General features: G+C 41.5%; 1 protein-coding gene across 7 annotated transcripts in view; it reads left to right on the forward strand.

Annotated features, from left to right (window-relative positions):
• The window catches only part of LOC137383451 (ubinuclein-1-like), a 98265-nt gene that overhangs the window by 25762 nt on the left and 55052 nt on the right, over positions 1–17451 (forward strand). For 6 of the 7 annotated variants that reach the window (XM_068056362.1, XM_068056367.1, XM_068056364.1 and 3 more), the window contains 2 exons: positions 3519–3984; positions 13804–13874. In XM_068056362.1, the coding sequence (XP_067912463.1) occupies positions 3519–3984; positions 13804–13874 (537 nt within the window). The remainder of the gene's footprint in view (positions 1–3518; positions 3985–13803; positions 13875–17451) is intronic. The other variant, XM_068056369.1, reaches the window with a different exon arrangement.

A 17451-nucleotide genomic window follows, 5' to 3' on the forward strand; every position in this document is an offset into this window, starting at 1 on the left:
ATGTCAGTTGTTCCTGTAGCAGGTTGGAAGCTGCACGGGGATTCTGGGAAGATCTCCTCTGTAATTGGTGAGAGGCAATTAAGACATTTCCTAGACTTTGCCAGTAGTTGAGAGCAATGCAATGTCCCTTTTAGTTGCTACAGTTCAACGTGTCTCCTTTCTTGAAGATTGTGATCGTCATGGTGTCTGTAAGGTCACTTGGAATTTCTTTATTCTGCCAGAACTTCACAAATAGGTCATGTATCCAAGAGATCTGTATGTCTCCACTGTCAGTACTTTCACAGGGATATTGTCAGGACCAGAAGCTTTGCTGTTTTTCATCTGATTGACAGCAGTTATCACTTTGTCGAGCGTTGGATCATTGTTCTAAGTCACTTATTGTACGATGTGGGAGCTTCTTCAGGAGGTGCATATCCACTGTAGTGTTCTGATTGAGTAGCTCTGCAAAGTGCTCTTTCCAGCAGGTGTTGATACTGTCCGTGTCTTTGAGGAAAGTTTTGCCATCTTTGGATTTTACCCATGTTGGCCCATGTGTTGAGGGTGCAAAGATCTCCTTGCTTGCCTTGAAAAAGGCATGTATGTCATGCATGTCAGCAAGGAATTGAGTTTCCTCAGTCTTGTCGATCCACTATTCTTTAAATCGCAGGTTCTTTGAACTTCAGCTTTGTCTGTCTTTTTGGCAAGATTTTCTGTGCAGTTTGAGTCCTGTTGTCAGGTTTGGAATGCTTTTCCGTTTCCACTCGACAAGTTTGCATATTTTTATATCGCTCTCATCAAACCAGTCTTGGTATCTTTTAATGGTGTGTCCGAGGATTTCTTGGTATGTGTGAGTGATGATGGATTTCAGTGATTGCCAGTCATGTTGGGCATTGCTCGATGGTGTGACCATATGCTCCTTTAATTTATGGTTGATTTGTTGTTGAAATTCCTTGAGCTTTGTCTCGTTTGACAGGCCAGAAACCTCGAACTTTCTCCATGCCTGTCACGTCTGAGGCGCCCCCAGAAGGAACCAATACCAAGGGAATGAGTCAATGGTCTGTCCAGGATTTGTCAGCCATAACCATAGCATGTGTAGTGTGTACATCTTTTTGATCCCTGGTCCTATCACATAGTCTATTAAGTACCAGCCCTTAGTTCTTGGATGTTGCCAGGATGTCATGAAACTTTTTTTTTGGCAGAAAAGGGTGTTCGTGACCAAAAGATTGCATTCAATGTACAGGCTAAGAAGGTGTACACTGTTGAGATTGGACTTTCCAACTCCAAGCTTTCCAATGGCGTTCAGCCAAAGGGCGTGGCTGTCCGCCACGCTGGCAGTGAAATCGTTGAGAAGCATGATCTTTGACTGTGATGGTACAGCCACCAGAGTTGCATCCTGGTTGGAATAGAAGGTTTCTTTCACTTCGTCCTGAGTTCAAGGTAGATGCATAAGCATTGATGAGGGTGGCAGATTGATTGCCTTTGAGCTTAAGGTTGAGCGTCATCAGACACCCATTGATCCCAACAGAGAATTCATGGAGCCTCTTCATGAGTTCATTTTTGATGGCAAAGCTGACTCCATGAATTCTGCATTCTTCCCATCACAGCAGATGATGAAATTTAAATTCAGTTAATAAAATCTGGAACTAAAAGCTAGTCTAATGGCAGCCATGGAGCCATTGTTGATTGTTGTATTCTTGATAAGCAAGGGGGTGGAAGGTTATCGGGGATAGGTGGAAATGTGGAGTAATCAGTTCAGCCATGAACTTACTGAATGGTGGAACAGGCTCGAAGGGCCAAGTGGCCTACTCCTGCTCCTAATTCGTATGTTTGTTCGATTTCCCTTTCCAGAAGAAAGTATCGTCACCTCCATATTCTTTGATTTTTTTTTTTTCCCTTGTCTGCTCTACGGGTCACGCTAAGGGTGATTATGTCAATGTCTAGGCATCAGAGCTCGCAGGCTACTATCGCTGTTTGTCTCTCAGGTCTTTGAGTTATCCATCAGTGACCTGATATTCCAAGATTCTGTCTCGATTTGTTTTTGTGAGTTTTGACCACTGTTGGGTGATCCCGCTGGATGCAGTTTTCCAGCTAGGTAGGCTTTTTTTTTTTAGGGCACCTTTCTCTAGCCCCTTTCCCATGTAAGGTGAGCAGAGCTAATCTTAAAGTGGGCTGCTCAGACGCAGCTACAAACACCGAACCACCTTTCTGCTTCAAATAAGAATTGAGCGGTTAATTGATAATTATTGCCTTTGTAGCAGGTTGTGACTAGAAGTTCCCAGTTATCATGATCCTGCCCCTTGTTGCCACTAGCTTCTTGCCAAAGGGCTTGAGGAAATTTGCTACCTGTAGAAGGGCCTGTACATGGTGTCTTTGAGTGAGTGGTCTGTTATACAGCTGACCCTACACTGTCTTGGCATTGCCTGGTTTCAATGATCAAGCGAGCTGTATAATTGAGGACAAGGCCCTGCTGCAACCTTTCATCCACTTACACAGCCATCAGCTAATCCACCGTTTGAAGGATTGTATTGTGGTAGGACTTACTGAATGGAGGCCCTTGCTCATCATGTCACAGGGTGCTGTAAAGTAGGTTTATGGGGGGGTTTGAATGATGTAGAGGCACCACCCTCTACTTTACCTCTGCCTAAACACCCTGTCGCTGCAGTCCACGACTGCTTATTCCTCAAGAGAGGTCCTGCTTATTTCGCAGCTAGCCTCCATGCCCGGAGGTTGTTCTGGCTATCCGCCATCCGTTGACGCGGTTGGTAGCTGCAGCTTGTCCTAACAGTCTGTGATATTCTGAAATATTTGGTTAAGTACTAGGTTCTGAGTACCCATCTCATTTTGTATAGTTTTGAGTAGGGTGTGTTTGAGCCAGGCCCAGAAGTGAAAGGAGAGTGTTCAAAACCCCTTGTCACCTAAAACATCAAAAAGCTTTTTTTTTAAAGAACTGATTTCAGGGGAAACAATGGCCACATTTGTATGGGTAGGAATGTTGAAAAGTTCCAGCAATTATGATATAAGCAAATACTGAATCTTTATTTTCATATTTTAGGAATTGTTGTTCCTTAATATTTTAAGAGAAGGGGCCCTGAAATTCCATCAGGGTTCTCCCAGGTATCTGGCTGTAACTTCAGCCATATAAATGGCTTTTTCTGCAAGTCTCCTACCATGATTATGTCAGGATTAGAGAAATCCCTCTGCAGAATTTAAGGGCCAGTATTTAAAATTTCAAGCTACTTGAATGAAACCATAAATGTGTCTCACAAGGCCTTCTATTACAAGTGCTGCAAATGTAGACTTTCTATTTTGATTGTCCTAGTGATGATGCACACTTTATTCTGTTCAAAAGCTTCAGGTAAAATAATGTTTGTATTGTCTAACTTTGTGAACACTTAACTAATAAGTATTTTAATTGATGAAAGTGCTCTGGTCCTCCTATCGATGAACTTGAGAAAATGGAGATCTTACATGAAACACTGATCTCATTCTAGTTGTCCTTTATTTTTCTCATCTCTGATATCTAATGTTTATGTAATTAGGTTTATGCCACTGAATGTCCATAAAGAAGATAAAAAGAAAAAGAAAAAATACCTTGGAGCCTTAGGTGTAAGAGAGATGTTAAAAAAATTTGAGAAGGAGAAAGAAGCCTTGAAGAAACGAGAGGACCAGAAGAGCTTGCCCACCTCTGAAACTGTGGCTGGCATCCCTCACGAAACTGATAGCAGCTCAATAAACATTCATGTTTCAGACCCTCTGCTTTCACTTATTGGATCTGCTAATGAGAGTGATCTTCTGAAAGTGGCCAGCACTGTAGACCTAGAAATAGACCTAGAACGTCTTCTGAATGACTCACCCCCTGGGAGTCCCCTTAACGATTTTGATGATGGCAGCGATCCTCTGCCTGTGTTACAGTACTCAACAGTGGGACAAATACCAAAGCAGGTTCCCATATTACCTGAAGGACTTCCAATACTACTAGAAAAACGTATCAAAGAACTGACACAGGTAAGATGAGGGGAAACAAATAATGCAGGAAGATAAAGAAATCACCAGGTGTAAGATATCTTAACATAGAAAAGTGTCCAAGCTTTTGTTGGTGGGGTTACACGTAACATTCAAATGAACATTCCCATTAATTTTGCCTATATGTGAAGCTACTGATACTAATAGATCTTGGTTTGATTAGGATTTATCCACCAATAAAGCAACAGCACAAATACCACTCCTTTCTAAACCTCCAGGTCCACAAAATTTGGACATAACAAACCAATCAATAAGAGACAGGATTGAGTTGCAGACTTGAAAGAATATTGCGGACAACTGGTTTAACCATCCACTGCCTGACCTGGCTGGACCACATAAAAAATTATCGGCTCCTGCTGCCATTGGCTAAAACTACTTGCTATTCCAGGATTGTCCTGGAATGCAAAGATAACCCACAGCTTTTTTTCTCTACTGCAAACCATCATCTTAAGTCCCTATCCACTTTCTCTTCCACCCTTGCCCCTAAGTGCGAGAAGCACATGGATTTCATTATTACTGAGATCGAGACCATCCATCATCTGCCTCTGCTGCACCTTCCCTTCTACTAGCTTACCGGCCCAAACCTCCTCTAAAGTTCCACCCTGCCCTAGCCCTGAACTCTCATCTTTCTCTAGTTTCTCTCCTATCTTGCTTCGTGCCCTCTCTGAGCTCATCTTGTCTGTGACCCATCTCCTACTCCCTCGACCCTATTCTCACTAAACTGCTGACCACCCAACTTCATAGAACGTAAGAAGTAGGAGCAGGAGTAGACCACACAGCTCCTTGAACCTGCTTTGCTATTCAGTACATTCATGGATGATCATCTTCCTCAACTCCACTTTCCTACCTGCTCCCCATATCCCTGAGAAAACAAAAAGCTGCCTATGTCAGCCTTAAATATACTCAATATCCATAACCCTCTGGGATAGACATTTCCAAGGATTCACAACCCTTTGAGGAAATTTCTCCTCATCTCAGTCCTAAATGATCAACCCCTTATCCTGATACTGTGTCCCCGGGTTCTAAATTCCTCAGGCAGGGGAAACAATCTCTCTCTGTCTACCCTGTCAAGCCCCTTCAGAATCTTTGTATGTTTCAGTGAGATCACCTCTCATTCTTCTAAACTCCAGAGAGTGTAGGCCAAATTTACTTGGCCTCTCATCATAGGATAGCCCTCTTATCCCAGGAGGCTATCTAGTAAACCTTCACTGTACTGCTTCCAATGCCAATTTATCCTTCCTTAAACATGGAGATTGCAACTGCGCACAGCACTCCAGGTGTGGTCTCATCAAAGCCCTGTACAATTTTAGCACAACTTCTGTATTCTTGTACCCTAATCCCCTTGCAATAAAGGCCAACATGTCATTTGTCTTCCTAATTGCTTGTTGTGCCTGCATGCTAATTTTCTGTGTTCCTTGTGCAAATATACCCAAGTATCTCTGAACGTCAACGTTTAGAAGTTTCACATCTTTTTTAAAAATACTGTTTTTTTTGTTCTTACTACCAAGTGAATAATCTCTCCCTTCCATCTGCCACCTTGTTGCCCACTCACTGTCTGTATCTCTTTGCAGTCTTTTTGTGTCCTCACAGTTTACATTCCCACCTAGCTTTGTATCGTCAGCAAATATGGGTACATTACTCTCTTTCTTAATATATAAAGTCATTAATAATGTAAATAGCTGAAGCCCCAGCACTGATCTTTGAGGCTGAAAACAGCAGAGGCACTAGAAGAGTATAGAAAGTGTAGGGGGGTACTTAAAAGTAATTGGGAGCGAAGAGGGGACATAAAAAAACACTGGCGGGCAAGATAAAGGAAAATTCTAAGGCGTTTTATAAGTATATTAAGGGCAAGAGGATAACCAGGGTAAGAGTAGGGCCCATTAGGAGCCAAAGTGGTAATCTGTGTGTGGAGCCTGAGGACGTGGGTGAGGCTTTAAATGATTACTTTTCATCTGTGTTCACTATGGAGAAGGATGATGTAGGTGTAGAGATCAGGGAGAGGGATTGTGATATACTTGAACATATTAGCATTGAAAGGAAGTATTAGCAGTTTTAGTGGGCTTAAAAGTAAATAAATCCCCAGGCCCGGATGAGATGTATCCCAGGCTGTTATGTGAGGCAAGGGAGGAGATAGCAGGGACTCTGGCACAAATTTTTAAATCCTCTCTGGCCACAGGAGAGATACCAAAGGATTGGAGGACAGCGAATTTGGTACCATTATTCAAGAAGGGTAGCAGGGATAAACCAGGTAATTACAGGCCAGTAAGTCTAACATCAGTGGTTGGGAAAGTATTGGAAAAAATTATGAGGGACAGGATTAGTCTCCACTTGGAGAGGCAGCGATTAATCAAGGATAGTCAGCATGGCTTTGACAGGGGCAGATCGTGTCTGACTAACTTGATTGAATTGTTCAAGGCAGTGACCAGATGTGCAGATGAGGGTAAAGCAGTTGATGTAGTCTACATGGACTTCAGTAAGGCTTTTGATAAGGTCCCACATGAGAGATTGGTTAAGAAGGTAAGAGCCCATGGGATCCAGGGCAATTTGGTAAATTGGATCCAAAATTGGCTCAGTGGCAGGAGGCAGAGGGTGATGGTCGAGGGTTGTTTTACGTGTGGAAGCCTGTGACCAGTGGTGTACCATAGGGATCGGTGCTGGGACCCTTGCTGTTTGTAGTGTACATTAATGATTTAGACATGAATGTCGGAAGTATGATCAGTAAGTTCGCAGATGACACGAAAATTGGTGGTGTCGTAAATAGGGAGGAGGAAAGCTTTAGATTACAGGACGAGATAGATGGGCTGCTAAGATGAGCGGAGCAATGGCAAATGGAATTTAATCCTGAGAAGTGAGGTGATGCATTTTGGGAGGACTAACAAGGCAAAGGAATATACAATGGATAGTAGGACCCGAGGAAGTATAGAGGGACCTTGGTGTACTTGTCCATAGATCACTGAAGGCAGCAGCATAGGTAGATAAGGTGATTAGGAAGGCATATGGGATACTTGCCTTTATTAGCCGAGGTATAGAATATAAGAGCAGGGAGGTTATGATGGAGCTGTATAAAATGCTAGTTAGGCCACAGCTGGAGTACTGTGTACAGTTCTGGGCTCCATACTATAGGAAGGATGTGATTGCACTGGAGAGGATGCAGAGGAGATTCACCAGGATGTTGCCTGGGCTGGAGCATTTCAGCTATGAAGAGAGACTGAAAAGGCTAGGGTTGTTTTCCTTAGAGCAGAGAAGGCTGAGGGGGGACATGATTGATGTATACAAAATTGAGGGGCATTGATAGGTTAGATAGGAAGAAACTTTTTCCCTTAGCGGAGGGGTCAATAATCAAGGGACATAGATTTAAGGTAAGGGGCAGGAGATTTGAGGAAAAATTTTTTCACCCAGAGGGTGGTTGTAATCTGGAATGCACTGCCTGAAGAGTTGGTAGAGCAAGGAACCCTCAGAACATTTAAGAAGTATTTAGATGAGCACTTGAAACGCCATGGCATACAGTGCTGGAAAATGGGATTGGAATAGTTAGGTGCTTGATGGCTGGCACTGACACGGTGGGCCGAAGGGCCTGTTTCTGTGCTGTATAACTCTGACGCTAATCCACTCGTCTCAGCCTGCCAACGTGAAAATGCACCATTTATCCCTACTCTGATTCCTGTTCGTTAACCAATCCTCTATCCATGCTAATATAGTACCCTCAACTCCATGAGCCATTATTTTGCACATTAACCTTTTGTGCAGCACCTTTATTGAATGCCTTTTGGAAAACCAAATAAACCCATCTGCTGGCTCCTACCCTACTAGTTACATCCTCAAACTAATAAATTTGACAAACACTATTTTCCTTTCGTAAAACCATGTTGACTTTGTCTGATCATACTATGATTTGATACGTTTATTGTTAAGACTTCCTTGATAGATTCCAGCATTTTTCTGATGACTGATGTAAGGCCAACTGGCATGTAGTTCCTGTTTCCTTTCTCCGTCCTTATTTGAATAGTGGTCTTACATTTGCTAACTTCCAATCCCCTGTCACCGTCCTAGAATCTAGGGAATTTTGGAAAATCATAAGCAGTGCATCCATTATCTCTGCAGCTACCTCTTTTAGAACCCGAGGATATAGGCCATCAGGTCCTGGGGATTTGTTGGCTTTTAGTCCCTTAAGTTTCTTCAATGCTTTTTCTCTGCTGAACCTTTAAGTTCCTCACTCTTAGTGGCCCCGTGGTTCCCCTCTATTTCTGGTATGCAATTTGTGTCTTCTACTGTGAAGACAGACCCATAATATTGTTCAGCATCTCTGCCATTTCTACATTCCCCTTGATTTCTCATGTCTCTGCCTCCTAAGGGACCAATGTTTACTTTAACTCTTTTTATATGCTTGTAAAAGCTCTTGCATTCTGTTTCTATATTCCTGGCCAGTTTACACTCTCTGTATTTTTTTTCCTTTATATCAATTTTTTGGTCACCCTTTGGTTTCTAAAACACTCCCAATCCTTGGGCTTACTGATATTCTTAGCAATATTATAATCTTTTAATACTATCCTTGACTTCCCTAGTAAGCCACGAATGTATCTTGCTGAGTTTTTGTTATGTAATTGAATGTTTTGTTGAACATTTTGAATTCTTTAAATGTTTCCTACTGTTTATTTACTGCCACACCTTTTAGTTTATTTACCCAAAAAACCTTAGCCAGCTCTCCTGTTATGGCTATGTAATTGGCCTTGTTTAAGATTCTTGGTTGGGACTGGAGTATGTCACTTTCAAACTTAATATGGAATTCAATCATATTATAATCACTTTTTTCCTAGGGGATCGTTTACTATGAGATTACAAATTAAACCTGTCTCATTGCACAATACTAGATCTATCTAGTATTTATACCTAGTTGGTTCCACAGTGTATTGTTCCAGGAAACTGTCACAAAAGCATTCTACAAACTCATCTTCCAGGCTACCTTTGCCAATTTGATTTCTCCAATCTAATGTGAGGATTAAAGTCCCCCATGATTATTACATTGCCTTTTGTTACAAGCTCCAGTTATTTCTTGCTTACTGCCCTTTCCAACAGAATAAGTGCTGTTAGGGGTTCTATAAACTCCCACCAATATTTTCTATTTTATTCCTAATCACCCCCATACAGATACTGCTCCCTGATCTTCTGAGCCAAGGGCCTTTCTCACTGCTGTCTTTATTCCATCCTTTACTAATGAGGGCTACTCCTCCTCCTTTTCCATTCTGTCTCTTTTCGAAATGTAGTTTATCCTGGAATATTTATTTCCAACTTTAGTCACCTTGGAACCGCTTCTCTGTAATAGTGAATAGATCTAAACCCTTTTATCTATATTTGTGCCACTAGTTCATCTATTTTATTACATAATACTTTACACATTCAGATAAAAAACCTTTTAAGATTTTTTTCTACTATTCTTTGCGTGGATCTTATTTGCTGATGTACTATTACCATTAAACTCTCTGTTCTTTCCTGTCCCATTCTGATTATCTTTACCTAAATTGCTGCACTGCGACTTCCCCTCCTGGTCCCCATTTTAACCGATATTGTTAACGGTTGTCTCTCCGACATTTCCCCCTCTCTAAATCTGCCGTCATTTCTGCCGCCACCCCCCCCCCCCCCACCACAATGAAACCATCCCTTGACTCTACCGTCCTTGCAAGCTACCACCCTATCTCTAGCCTCCCTTTTCACTCAAGTCATTCAGTTTGTTGTCGCCTCCAAGATCTGTGCCCACCTTTCCTGGAACTCCATGTTGAATCCCTCCAATCAGGTTTCTGCCCCTGCGTCCAAGATATCTGCACTCCTCAAATCCTGGCCTCTTGAGCATCCCGATTTTAATTGCTGCACCATTGGTCGCAATGCTTTCAGTTGCTAGGCCCTAAGCTCTGGAATACCGTCCCTACGCCTCTCCGATTCTCTACCTTGCTTCCTCCTTTTAAGACACTCAACGCCAACCTCCTTGACTGAACTTTTGGTGATCTGGCCTCATATCTACTAGTGTGGCTCAATGTCATTTTATTTAATAATGCTCCTGTGAAGCACCATATGACGTTTTATTATGTTAAAGGCACTATATAAATGTAAATAGTTATTGTATTAGGAGTGCTAAGCTGTGTTCAAGTTAAGAGAGCAGGCTTTTCTCCCAGAATGTAAGACCGAATAAAACAGTATAATTTTTTTTACAGAAAGTTTAATTTTTCATGTCCCATATAAGGAGCATCTTCCCTATTTTCCTCTTTCCCCTCCCAAATCTTAAAATATGAGCCTCTCGCCAGAAACGTTATTATCTGCTGAAACAAAACTTTCACCTTTTTCCTTATGGCGAGGAGACACGGAGTTGGTGTCCCATTGGAGGCCTGGACCTGTGTTGCAATGTTGTTCCCTATTGCAGGATGGGAGTAGAACACTGCACTCATACCTGTTATTCATAAAGCACAAGTGACCTGTAAAAATGTGTTTCTTATGACATGCAGAATTAATTTCATGCATGAGTAACAATCCATAGAATCATAGAAAGTTTACGGCACAGAAAGAGGCCACTTTGCCCATCGTGTCTGTGCCATTTGAAGCTATTTTTCTGTGTCACCTGTAGCTGCTGGTGGGAAGAATTGTGTGATTTTCTCTTGCCATCAGCTCTCACTGTACCAACCATTGTCTACTTAAGTATCACTGAAAATTCTGTGGCTTTGATACTGTAAACCATTATCATTTTCAACCAACGTGACCAAAACTCTCTTGTAAAGTGATCATGTGTAGTAACAACTTATGCTTATTTAGCACCTTTAACATAAGGAATATTTCACTGCACGTTATAAATAGGCATAGCGAAAGTGAAACACAACTAAAGCATACATATTAGATGAGCATAAATATCATCTGAATCAGTAGTAGCATCTGTATGAGATTAACTATACTTTTCATTCTTTGTCTAGTGTTGTGTGTACTAAGTGAAGGTGTACCTTAAGGGAGAACGTACCAACTCTACGGTTTAGCATCATTATTGGTAAATTATTTGCATGCTGCTTTTTAATTAGATGCACAAGGGTGGGAAATTACATGTAATACCCATATAAACACATCTGCACATTCTTAAAGGCATAAGGGTATTCATTCTCTTCAAAATCTGATTGTAGAACCTTAGTTTCTTTTTCTTTCCCTCTGATTGTTTAGGCATTGAATGTGTAAAATGACCCCATGATTGATCTCTCTAAAGACGAAACATATGCACACTACCGTTGCTGAGAAGGAATGCTTTAATGTGATCCCTTTACCCAGTGGTTAATTAGAATTCATTTCAAAGGCTACTCCCTTGATATTCCCTCCTTTCTCCCCCACCACCACTTCGTCCTTTGTAATCTTTTGAAGCCACCCTATAACTTTTGACCCCCACCTGCAGGGCTGTTTATCTCATTCAATCTGTATTCATCATTTTCAGATGCTCTCATCAGCATTTGGTGACGTTAATGTCTGTTGGCAATGCTTGATCAGTGCTCAATATGAATCTGCATGGGTGGATTTAAGTAGCGCAGGTCATTTTACATTAATGGTTCTCAAAAAGGAAATTCTGTCATTGTATGTGCCATAATAATGACACCTTTCAATGTTGTATTTTTGATATGATGGCTAGAAGGGAATGAAGTGGTAAGCAGAGTGGACCGCATGTTACAGCAAATCTGGATATAATTTCTAATGAACCACCTTCAAATTGTTTCAATATAAAGTCTATCCCATACTTAAGTTTACTTCATGCCAGGACAAGAACAGCAACTTACATAGCACCTTTAATATAATAAAACGTCCCAAGGCACTTTACAGGAGCATTATGACACAAAGTATGACACCGAGCCGTAAAAGAAGATATTCGGTCAGATGGCCAAGAGCTTGGTCAAAGGTAGATTTTAAGGAGTGTCTTAAAGGAGGAAAGTGAGGCAGAGAGTTGCAGGGTTGGTATTCCAAAGTTTGGTGCCCAGGCAACTGAAGGCACGGCCACCAGTGATGGAGCAATTAAAATCAGGGATGCATGAGGGGTCAGAATTAGAGGAGTGCAGAGATCACGTAGGGTTGTTGGGCTGAAGGAGACTACAGAGTTGGGGAGCAATAGAGATGGGACCAATGTGGAAGGCAATATTTTCTGTGGTAAGTTGGAGGCTGGGCTTGGACTAATATATCTCTGCCAAAGTTAATGAAGGTAGATGCAGATTATTCTTAATGATTCCTCTTATACATTCTATAATTTGCTGTATGAATCTATATAACAGTGAGTGATCTTAAGATTCCAAAGATAGTGCACCAATATCCTAAATTGAACTGAAGCTCTATGGTTACACAAGTCAAGCAACTAAAGTAACACTCAGTAACTTATCAGTAGTGTCCCCTGACTGCACCGCCCCCAACAATTTGAGCTCTCCTCACTCTCCTGCCATCTTCTCCTCACTCCCTTTCAATCTCCATCTATTTCTGCTCCACCTTTGGCTAGTTACCCTTCACCATCTTGAATACTGTCCTCACTGGTTCCATTATCCTTCACACTCTAACTCTGCTTAACCATAAAAAATTAAACCAGTTATCAAAATTTTTTTTTACAAATGTACTTTGTAGTTAAACAACGACTCGATAAACATTAAAATACTGATGATGCAGGAAAAAGACCAGAGGCAAGTGAGGGGAAAAAATGAAAAATAGAAGTAAAATTGCAGAACAAAAATGATCAGGAATCCTGAAAATGAACTTCTTCAATAGGTGCTTTTTTTTCAGAGGAAGAAAGATTGGGAAATGTGACTAAACTGCAGACCGATGAGGTAAAATATGCCCTATAGGCAGGAAACAATGTCAAGATACAACATTTCCAGCACTCTGAATACAAACCTGGCCTAATGCGGAAGGAAATGTCACTTGAAATTTTCAGAGTATTGTAGTAGTCACATTAAAACTGCCTGGCATGTATTATACAAATTTTCTTTCAAAATGCTGTTTGATTTATTTCTCAGAGGAAAATAGCTTTGTATTGGAGTGAAAGAATTCCTTTCAATTTATGTGTATAACAGATTTGTGGCTGTTAAACTGAAATGGGGAATGCCAGGAATCTGGTGTGTCAACATTTTTACCTGGTTCACTGATGGATTCAATTGTGCGGGAGTCAATGAGACATGCTTTTGTAACTTTGTATGCAACAGGTGTTTTCTGAATTTATAAAACATTTGGCTGTAATATTCAAATAATTAGTTCAGAGTATGTTATGAAAATGCACAATGTTCTCAACCAGATAGTCAGGCAGTGAAAGATAGAACTGGAGCCTAATCTTTACGCACTTATAAACTTTTATTTACAGAGACACATTAAAAGCATGCACCTCCAAACTCAACCACAGTTTCAGTCTGCTCCTTTATATAGGAGCACAAATTAATCCCCAGTTAATGCCCACCATTTGAATACAATTAAACACTCTAACTCTAATATACAATTAACAGTTCTTGATAACTGAAAGCATTGAGTGACTCAAAAAAGAAATTAACATGCATAACAAGATGTTATAAGTATTGATCATTAGAGGTATTTTTTTTCAGACTTAGTTGATCTCTTTTAATATTTTTGGAAGTGGCCAGAAGGCTATTGAATTGAACTGTTTTTTCTCTTCTGTAGTACTTGGTTGCCATTCAGTTTTGTATATGACAAACTGGTGCTGAAGATCATCAAGAACTGCAGCTCTTTAATCCAATTAAAATAGGCTTTAGAAGGGACCTGAAGTTGCGAAAAAAAAAAGCTGATGATATTCTTGTCTTGTAGGCTGCCAAAGCCTCAGAAGGAGAGGGGAAGCAGAAATTCTTCACACAAGATGTCAATAATATTCTGCTAAAGTAAGTATAATCCAATCTCTCTTTTTGTAAAGCAATGCGCATTAGCAGTTTTTCAAAAACATAGAGCTCTTTTCTTTAGAAAAGAGAAGGCTGCTGGGTGACCTCATAAAGGTTTTTAGAATTATGAAGGGATTTGATAGGGGACATAATTATAAGATAGTTACGAGTAAATACAATTAGGAATTCAGGAAAAATTTCTCTATGGAGTAGTCGATGCAAATAGCACAGACACATTTAAAGGAAAGCTTGATAAGTACATATGGATATGCTGATGGGATTCATCGAAGTAGGGTGGGAGGAGACTTATGTGGAACATAAGAATCAGCATGGATCAGTTGGGACGATTGGCCTGTTGCTGTGCTGCATATTTTATATAATTAGCTTCTAGTCAGTAGAAATGAAGCTGAAATAGTTCTTATGCAAATTGAATTAGGTTGAGCAAAAAATTTAGACAATTGGATAGTTTGAGCATTTTGAATTATTTTTAAGTATTGCTTAGCTTGAGGCTTGTCAGAGCCTGCCGATTAGTTTTGAAATAATCATTATAAAAGTTTTTTTTTAATTCATTCATGGGATGTGGGTGTCACTGGTTATGCCAGCATTTATTGCCCATCCCTAAATGCCCTTGAGAAGGTAGTGGTGAGCTGCTTTCTTGAACCGCTGCAGTCCATGTGAGGTAGGTACACCCACAGTGCTGTTAGGAAGGGAGTTCCAGGATTTTGACCCAGTGACAGTGAAGGAACGGCGATATAGTTCCAAGTCAGGATGGTGTGTGACTTGGAGGGGAACTTGTAGTTGGTGGTGGTCCCAAGCATTTGCTGCCCTTGTCCTTCTAGTTGGTAGAGGTCGCGGATTTGGAAGGTGCTGTCTAAGGAGCCTTGGTCCATTGCTGCAGTGCATCTTGTAGATGGTACACACTGCTGCCAATGTGCATCGGTGGTGGAGGGAGTAAATGTTTGTGGTTGGTGTGCCAATCAAGCGGGCTGCTTTGTTTTGGATGGTGTCGAGCTTCTTGAGTGTTGTTGGAGCTGCATCCATCCAGGCAAGTGGAGAGTATTCCATCACACTCCTGGCTTGTGCCTTGTAGATGGTGGGCAGGCTTTGGGGAGTCAGGAGGTGTTACTCGCCTCAGGATTCCTAGCCTCTGACCTGCTGTTGTAGCCACGGTATTTATATGACTACTCCAGTTCAGTTTCTGGTCAATGGTAGCCCCTAGGATGTTGATAGTGGGGGATTCAGCGATGGTAATACCATTGAATGTCAAGGGGAGATGGTGAGATTCTCTCTTGTTGGAGATGGTCATTGTCTGGCACTTATGTGGCGCAAATGTTACTTGACAGTTATCAGCCCAAGCCTGGATATTGTCCAGTTCTTGCTGCATTTCTACACTGACTGCTTCAGTATGTGAGGAGTTGCGAATGGTGCGGAACATTGTGCAGTCATCAGCGAACATCCCCACTTCTGACCTTATGTTTGAAGGAAGGTCATTGATGAAGCAGCTGAAGATGGTTGGGCCTAGGACACTACCCTGAGGAACTCCTGCAGTGATGTCCTGAAGCTCAGATGATTGACCTGCAACGACCACAACCATCTTCCTTTGTGCTAGGTATGACTCCAACCAGCAGAGAGTTTTGCCCCGGATTCCCATTGACTCCAGTTTTGCTAGGGCTCCTTGATGCCATACTTGGTCAAATGCTGCCTTGATGTCAAGGACAGTCACTCTCGCCTCATCTCTTGAGTTCAGCTCTTTTGTCCATGTTTGAACCAAGGCTGTAATGATGTCAGGTGCTGAGTGGCCCTGGTGGAACCCAAACTGAGTGTCACTGAGCAGGTTATTGCTAAGCAAGTGCTGCTTGATGGCACTGTTGATGACACTTTCCATCACTTTACTGATGATTGAGAGTAGACTGATGGGATGGTAATTGGCTGGGTTGGACTTGTCCTGCTTTTTGTGTACAGGACAGACCTGGGAAATTTTCCACATTGCCGGGTAGATGCCAGTGTTGTAGCTATACTGGAACAGCTTGGCTGGGGGTGCGGCAAGTTCTGGAGCACAGGTCTTCAGTGCTATTGCTGGAATATTGTCAGGACCCATAGCCTTTGCAGTATCCAGTGCCTTCAGTCGTTTCTTGATATCACGTGGAGTGAATCGAATTGGCTGAAGTCTGGCATCTGTAATGCTGGGGACTTCAGGAGGGGGCCAAGATGGATCATCAACTTGGCACTTCTGGCTGAAGATTGTTGCAAATGTTTCTGCCTTATCTTTCGCACTGATGTGCTGGACTCCCCCATCATTGAGGATGGTGATATTTGTGGAGCCACCTCCTCCAGTTAGTTGTTTAATTGACCACCACCATTCATGGCTGGATGTGGCAGGACTGCAGAGCTTATTTCTGATCCGTTGGTTATGGGATCGCTTAGCTCTGTCTATTGCATGCTGCTTATGCAGTTTGGCATGCAAGTAGTCATGGGTTGTAGCTTCACCAGGTTGACACCTCATTTTGAGGTATGCCTGGTGCTGCTCCTGGCATGCCCTCCTGCACTCTTCATTGAACCAGGGTTGGTCTCCTGGCTTGACGGTAATGGTAGAGTGGGGAATACGCCGGGCCATGAGGTTAGAGATTGTGTTTGAGTACAACAAGTTCGTATATTCTAAAAAGAAAGCACTGTTTTAACTTTTTAAATAATAAAAGGCAAATGTTTATATTGTGCCGGTTTAGTGATCCATTTGTTGTATATTGAATTTGAAGTATGTGCACGGTCAGACCAATTGGAATGACTAGTGAATATAAGCTGACATGTCAAAATATCTGCAAGCTCTCAAAGTATCCAGCCAAACATTTAGACTGTCTTTTCACTGATTAGATGCACAAACCAAAACTATCCAATAATTTTATATCCCCACTACCAGGCTGTTAGCTTGATGTATACAATATATTTTCAAAAAAAAACTTTTCAAATTAATCCTGTTATACTATGGGATAAATGTTATGAATTAGCACAAATATACTTTATTCATAAATCTGTAAAAATTACATTGCCAACAGTTTCAAACAGCACCAAAAAATACAAACATTGCAAGGGAGATCTGTTTCCTTCTATACTATCATGAGTTTCTTCACAACCCTTCCATTTCACTATTGTCATGCCAATTACAGTTTTACATTTACAGCAAATGAAAATATCAACGATACAGTTCGAGGGGTTTCCCATGGATCCAGCCCCTCAGTTCAGCTTGGTGGGGGGACCTTACACTGTGGTCTTTCCCCATTGAGCCATATGATTTTCCATCCATCCATTTTACTGATTGGAGAATTGTCAAAGGCCAACTACTCTCTCCACCTGAATTCTCATACACATTGCCATCATGTGAAGCTATGCACCAGCAATGCTAATTTGTTCAATTTACCCTTGTGTTTCTGCAGTCATACCACATTCCTCGCACTACTTATAGAAATGGTGTCAACAGAGCACAGTAATGTGTCACCTGTATGTTACTTACACATGTAACATGATGCAAATAACAAAAGTGATTCATGGGATGGCAAAATTGGTTTCTTGCCACATAAGTACTTTA

The sequence above is a fragment of the Heterodontus francisci genome, chromosome 24 (assembly GCF_036365525.1).
Source record: "Heterodontus francisci isolate sHetFra1 chromosome 24, sHetFra1.hap1, whole genome shotgun sequence".
Lineage (NCBI taxonomy): Eukaryota > Metazoa > Chordata > Chondrichthyes > Heterodontiformes > Heterodontidae > Heterodontus > Heterodontus francisci.